Source organism: Hyla sarda, chromosome 12, assembly GCF_029499605.1.
Source record: "Hyla sarda isolate aHylSar1 chromosome 12, aHylSar1.hap1, whole genome shotgun sequence".
NCBI lineage: Eukaryota > Metazoa > Chordata > Amphibia > Anura > Hylidae > Hyla > Hyla sarda.
In genome coordinates this window covers 34,348,628-34,356,127 of record NC_079200.1, presented here as the reverse complement: position 1 = coordinate 34,356,127, position 7,500 = coordinate 34,348,628, and the positions used below count along the sequence as shown (strand labels likewise).

The 7,500-nt window shown below is 45.0% G+C and overlaps 1 protein-coding gene across 2 annotated transcripts in view; it reads left to right on the top strand.

Moving 5' to 3' along the window:
* CWC25 (CWC25 spliceosome associated protein homolog) overlaps positions 1-7,500 on the top strand; it is a 35,280-nt gene that overhangs the window by 3,448 nt on the left and 24,332 nt on the right. For both annotated transcript variants that reach the window (XM_056547618.1, XM_056547619.1), the window contains one exon: positions 832-1,068. In XM_056547618.1, the coding sequence (XP_056403593.1) occupies positions 832-1,068 (237 nt within the window). The remainder of the gene's footprint in view (positions 1-831; positions 1,069-7,500) is intronic.

Sequence of the window (7,500 nt, the reverse complement as noted above, 5' to 3'; positions counted from 1 at the left end):
TCCACCCCTAGACATCTTATCCCCTATCCAAAGGATAAGGGATAAGATGTCTGATCGCGGGGGTCCCGCCGCTGGCGGGACCCCCGCGATCAGACATCTTATCCCCTATCCTTTGGATGAGGGTATAAGATGTCTAGGGGTGGAGTACCCCTTTAAACTTGAGATAAGGGGCTTTCTGCAGCGTTTTAAAGGAGTAGTCCAGTGGTGAACCCAGTGGTGAACAACTTATCCCCTATCCTAAGGATAGGGGATAAGTTTGAGATCGTGGGGGGTCCGACCGCTGGGGCCCCCTGCGATCTCCTGTACGGAGCCCCGAAAGCACGAAGCGCTGGCCGACACGCCCCCTCAATACAACTCTATGGCAGAGCCGAAGCACTGCCTTCGGCAATCTCCGGCCCTGCCATAGAGATGTATTGAGGGGGCGTGTCGGCCGCCGCTTCTTGCGGAGGTCGACACCCGCTATCTGGCCGGAGAGCCTGGCCCCCGTACAGAGAGATCGCAGGGGGCCCCAGTGGTCAGACCCCCCGCGATCTCAAACTTATCCCCTATCCTTAGGATAGGGGATACGTTTTTCACCACTGGACTACCCCTTTAAGTAGTTTCCATGCATATCCAGTTCATCTGTTATTTAAGATTCCCACATATTTATTATCCTGGGGACCTATCCATAGGGCAGCATTTCCCAACCGGTGTGCCTCCAGCTGTTGCAATGCTACATCTCCCAGCATGCATCACATTTCATTCACTTAACCTGTTGCAGCATTCATTGTGTTCTGCAGTCTGATGCTTAGAGCTCAGTAAGAATTAATCTCTTCTTGATGCTGTTTCCAGAAAAAAAGATGATAAGTTGGATTGGATGTACCAAGGGCCTGGTGGGATGTTGAACAGGGATGAATACCTTCTTGGACGGCCAGTGGATAAGTTCATCCTTGATAAAATGCAAGATCCGGAATCTGGTCCTTCTACCGAGACTGGACTTCTCCCAGGGTCAATATTCAGTTCTTCTGGAGCCGCATCATCCTTGGATATTGCTAATAAGATCCGTGAAGATCCGCTCTTCATGATTAGGTGACAATACCTGTTGTAATATTATGTACTGGCAGCACTGTGTGATCCTGTCTTTATATAGTGGGGAGATCACTGTACGTTGTATAGACCAGCACTGTGTGATCCTGTCCTTATATAGTGGGGAGATCACTGTACGTTGTATAGACCAGCACTGTGTGATCCTGTCCTTATATAGTGGGGAGATCACTGTACATTGTATAGACCAGCACTGTGTGATCCTGTCCTTATATAGTGGGGAGATCACTGTACGTTGTATAGACCAGCACTGTGTGATCCTGTCCTTATATAGTGGGGAGATCACTGTACATTGTATAGACCAGCACTGTGTGATCCTGTCCTTATATAGTGGGGAGATCACTGTACATTGTATAGACCAGCACTGTGTGATCCTGTCCTTATATAGTGGGGAGATCACTGTACATTGTATAAACCAGCACTGTGTGATCCTGTCCTTATATAGTGGGGAGATCACTGTACGTTGTATAGACCAGCACTGTGTGATCCTGTCCTTATATAGTGGGGGAGATCACTGTACATTGTATAGACCAGCACTGTGCGATCCTGTCCTTATATAGTGGGGAGATCACTGTACATTGTATAGACCAGCACTGTGTGATCCTGTCCTTATATAGTGGGGAGATCACTGTACATTGTATAGACCAGCACTGTGTGATCCTGTCCTTATATAGTGGGGAGATCACTGTACATTGTATAGACCAGCACTGTGTGATCCTGTCCTTATATAGTGGGGAGATCACTGTACGTTGTATAGACCAGCACTGTGTGATCCTGTCCTTATATAGTGGGGAGATCACTGTACATTGTATATACCAGCACTGTGTGATCCTGTCCTTATATATTGGGGAGATCACTGTATATTGTATAGACCAGCTCTGTGTGATCCTGTCCTTATATAGTGGGGAGATCACTGTACATTGTATAGACCAGCACTGTGTGATCCTGTCCTTATATAGTGGGGAGATCACTGTACATTGTATAGACCAGCACTGTGTGATCCTGTCCTTATATAGTGGGGAGATCACTGTACGTTGTATAGACCAGCACTGTGTGATCCTGTCCTTATATAGTGGGGGAGATCACTGTACATTGTATAGACCAGCACTGTGTGATCCTGTCCTTATATAGTGGGGAGATCACTGTACATTGTATAGACCAGCACTGTGTGATCCTGTCCTTATATAGTGGGGAGATCACTGTACGTTGTATAGACCAGCACTGTGTGATCCTGTCCTTATATAGTGGGGAGATCACTGTACATTGTATATACCAGCACTGTGTGATCCTGTCCTTATATATTGGGGAGATCACTGTATATTGTATAGACCAGCTCTGTGTGATCCTGTCCTTATATAGTGGGGAGATCACTGTACATTGTATAGACCAGCACTGTGTGATCCTGTCCTTATATAGTGGGGAGATCACTGTACATTGTATAGACCAGCACTGTGTGATCCTGTCCTTATATAGTGGGGAGATCACTGTACGTTGTATAGACCAGCACTGTGTGATCCTGTCCTTATATAGTGGGGGAGATCACTGTACATTGTATAGACCAGCACTGTGTGATCCTGTCCTTATATAGTGGGGAGATCACTGTACATTGTATAGACCAGCACTGTGTGATCCTGTCCTTATATAGTGGGGAGATCACTGTACATTGTATAGACCAGCACTGTGTGATCCTGTCCTTATATAGTGGGGAGATCACTGTACATTGTATAGACCAGCACTGTGTGATCCTGTCCTTATATAGTGGGGAGATCACTGTACATTGTATAGACCAGCACTGTGTGATCCTGTCCTTATATAGTGGGGAGATCACTGTACGTTGTATAGACCAGCACTGTGTGATCCTGTCCTTATATAGTGGGGGAGATCACTGTACATTGTATAGACCAGCACTGTGTGATCCTGTCCTTATATAGTGGGGAGATCACTGTACATTGTATAGACCAGCACTGTGTGATCCTGTCCTTATATAGTGGGGAGATCACTGTATATTGTATAGACCAGCACTGTGTGATCCTGTCCTTATATAGTGGGGAGATCACTGTATATTGTATAGACCAGCACTGTGTGATCCTGTCCTTATATAGTGGGGAGATCACTGTATATTGTATAGACCAGCACTGTGTGATCCTGTCCTTATATAGTGGGGAGATCACTGTACATTGTATAGACCAGCACTGTGTGATCCTGTCCTTATATAGTGGGGAGATCACTGTACGTTGTATAGACCAGCACTGTGTGATCCTGTCCTTATATAGTGGGGAGATCACTGTACATTGTATAGACCAGCACTGTGTGATCCTGTCCTTATATAGTGGGGAGATCACTGTACATTGTATAAACCAGCACTGTGTGATCCTGTCCTTATATAGTGGGGAGATCACTGTACGTTGTATAGACCAGCACTGTGTGATCCTGTCCTTATATAGTGGGGGAGATCACTGTACATTGTATAGACCAGCACTGTGCGATCCTGTCCTTATATAGTGGGGAGATCACTGTACATTGTATAGACCAGCACTGTGTGATCCTGTCCTTATATAGTGGGGAGATCACTGTACATTGTATAGACCAGCACTGTGTGATCCTGTCCTTATATAGTGGGGAGATCACTGTACATTGTATAGACCAGCACTGTGTGATCCTGTCCTTATATAGTGGGGAGATCACTGTACGTTGTATAGACCAGCACTGTGTGATCCTGTCCTTATATAGTGGGGAGATCACTGTATATTGTATAGACCAGCTCTGTGTGATCCTGTCCTTATATAGTGGGGAGATCACTGTATATTGTATAGACCAGCTCTGTGTGATCCTGTCCTTATATAGTGGGGAGATCACTGTACATTGTATAGACCAGCACTGTGTGATCCTGTCCTTATATAGTGGGGAGATCACTGTACATTGTATAGACCAGCACTGTGTGATCCTGTCCTTATATAGTGGGGAGATCACTGTACATTGTATAGACCAGCACTGTGTGATCCTGTCCTTATATAGTGGAGAGATCACTGTACATTGTATAGACCAGCACTGTGTGATCCTGTCCTTATATAGTGGGGAGATCACTGTACATTGTATAGACCAGCACTGTGTGATCCTGTCCTTATATAGTGGGGAGATCACTGTACATTGTATAGACCAGCACTGTGTGATCCTGTCCTTATATAGTGGGGAGATCACTGTACGTTGTATAGACCAGCACTGTGTGATCCTGTCCTTATATAGTGGGGGAGATCACTGTACATTGTATAGACCAGCACTGTGTGATCCTGTCCTTATATAGTGGGGAGATCACTGTACATTGTATAGACCAGCACTGTGTGATCCTGTCCTTATATAGTGGGGAGATCACTGTACATTGTATAGACCAGCACTGTGTGATCCTGTCCTTATATAGTGGGGAGATCACTGTACATTGTATAGACCAGCACTGTGTGATCCTGTCCTTATATATTGGGGAGATCACTGTATATTGTATAGACCAGCTCTGTGTGATCCTGTCCTTATATAGTGGGGAGATCACTGTACATTGTATAGACCAGCACTGTGTGATCCTGTCCTTATATAGTGGGGAGATCACTGTACATTGTATAGACCAGCACTGTGTGATCCTGTCCTTATATAGTGGGGAGATCACTGTACGTTGTATAGACCAGCACTGTGTGATCCTGTCCTTATATAGTGGGGGAGATCACTGTACATTGTATAGACCAGCACTGTGTGATCCTGTCCTTATATAGTGGGGAGATCACTGTACATTGTATAGACCAGCACTGTGTGATCCTGTCCTTATATAGTGGGGAGATCACTGTACATTGTATAGACCAGCACTGTGTGATCCTGTCCTTATATAGTGGGGAGATCACTGTACATTGTATAGACCAGCACTGTGTGATCCTGTCCTTATATAGTGGGGAGATCACTGTACATTGTATAGACCAGCACTGTGTGATCCTGTCCTTATATAGTGGGGAGATCACTGTACGTTGTATAGACCAGCACTGTGTGATCCTGTCCTTATATAGTGGGGGAGATCACTGTACATTGTATAGACCAGCACTGTGTGATCCTGTCCTTATATAGTGGGGAGATCACTGTACATTGTATAGACCAGCACTGTGTGATCCTGTCCTTATATAGTGGGGAGATCACTGTATATTGTATAGACCAGCACTGTGTGATCCTGTCCTTATATAGTGGGGAGATCACTGTATATTGTATAGACCAGCACTGTGTGATCCTGTCCTTATATAGTGGGGAGATCACTGTATATTGTATAGACCAGCACTGTGTGATCCTGTCCTTATATAGTGGGGAGATCACTGTACATTGTATAGACCAGCACTGTGTGATCCTGTCCTTATATAGTGGGGAGATCACTGTACGTTGTATAGACCAGCACTGTGTGATCCTGTCCTTATATAGTGGGGAGATCACTGTACATTGTATAGACCAGCACTGTGTGATCCTGTCCTTATATAGTGGGGAGATCACTGTACATTGTATAAACCAGCACTGTGTGATCCTGTCCTTATATAGTGGGGAGATCACTGTACGTTGTATAGACCAGCACTGTGTGATCCTGTCCTTATATAGTGGGGGAGATCACTGTACATTGTATAGACCAGCACTGTGCGATCCTGTCCTTATATAGTGGGGAGATCACTGTACATTGTATAGACCAGCACTGTGTGATCCTGTCCTTATATAGTGGGGAGATCACTGTACATTGTATAGACCAGCACTGTGTGATCCTGTCCTTATATAGTGGGGAGATCACTGTACATTGTATAGACCAGCACTGTGTGATCCTGTCCTTATATAGTGGGGAGATCACTGTACGTTGTATAGACCAGCACTGTGTGATCCTGTCCTTATATAGTGGGGAGATCACTGTATATTGTATAGACCAGCTCTGTGTGATCCTGTCCTTATATAGTGGGGAGATCACTGTATATTGTATAGACCAGCTCTGTGTGATCCTGTCCTTATATAGTGGGGAGATCACTGTACATTGTATAGACCAGCACTGTGTGATCCTGTCCTTATATAGTGGGGAGATCACTGTACATTGTATAGACCAGCACTGTGTGATCCTGTCCTTATATAGTGGGGAGATCACTGTACATTGTATAGACCAGCACTGTGTGATCCTGTCCTTATATAGTGGAGAGATCACTGTACATTGTATAGACCAGCACTGTGTGATCCTGTCCTTATATAGTGGGGAGATCACTGTACATTGTATAGACCAGCACTGTGTGATCCTGTCCTTATATAGTGGGGAGATCACTGTACATTGTATAGACCAGCACTGTGTGATCCTGTCCTTATATAGTGGGGAGATCACTGTACAGTTGTATAGACCAGCACTGTGTGATCCTGTCCTTATATAGTGGGGAGATCACTGTACGTTGTATAGACCAGCACTGTGTGATCCTGTCCTTATATAGTGGGGAGATCACTGTACATTGTATAGACCAGCACTGTGTGATCCTGTCCTTATATAGTGGGGAGATCACTGTACATTGTATAGACCAGCACTGTGTGATCCTGTCCTTATATAGTGGGGAGATCACTGTACATTGTATAGACCAGCACTGTGTGATCCTGTCCTTATATAGTGGGGAGATCACTGTACATTGTATAGACCAGCACTGTGTGATCCTGTCCTTATATAGTGGGGAGATCACTGTACATTGTATAGACCAGCACTGTGTGATCCTGTCCTTATATAGTGGGGGAGATCACTGTACATTGTATAGACCAGCACTGTGTGATCCTGTCCTTATATAGTGGGGAGATCACTGTACATTGTATAGACCAGCACTGTGTGATCCTGTCCTTATATAGTGGGGAGATCACTGTACGTTGTATAGACCAGCACTGTGTGATCCTGTCCTTATATAGTGGGGAGATCACTGTACATTGTATAGACCAGCACTGTGTGATCCTGTCCTTATATAGTGGGGAGATCACTGTACATTGTATAGACCAGCACTGTGTGATCCTGTCCTTATATAGTGGGGAGATCACTGTACATTGTATAGACCAGCACTGTGTGATCCTGTCCTTATATAGTGGGGAGATCACTGTACAGTTGTATAGACCAGCACTGTGTGATCCTGTCCTTATATAGTGGGGAGATCACTGTACGTTGTATAGACCAGCACTGTGTGATCCTGTCCTTATATAGTGGGGAGATCACTGTACGTTGTATAGACCAGCACTGTGTGATCCTGTCCTTATATAGTGGGGAGATCACTGTACGTTGTATAGACCAGCACTGTGTGATCCTGTCCTTATATAGTGGGGAGATCACTGTACGTTGTATAGACCAGCACTGTGTGATCCTGTCCTTATATAGTGGGGAGATCACTGTACGTTGTATAGACCAGC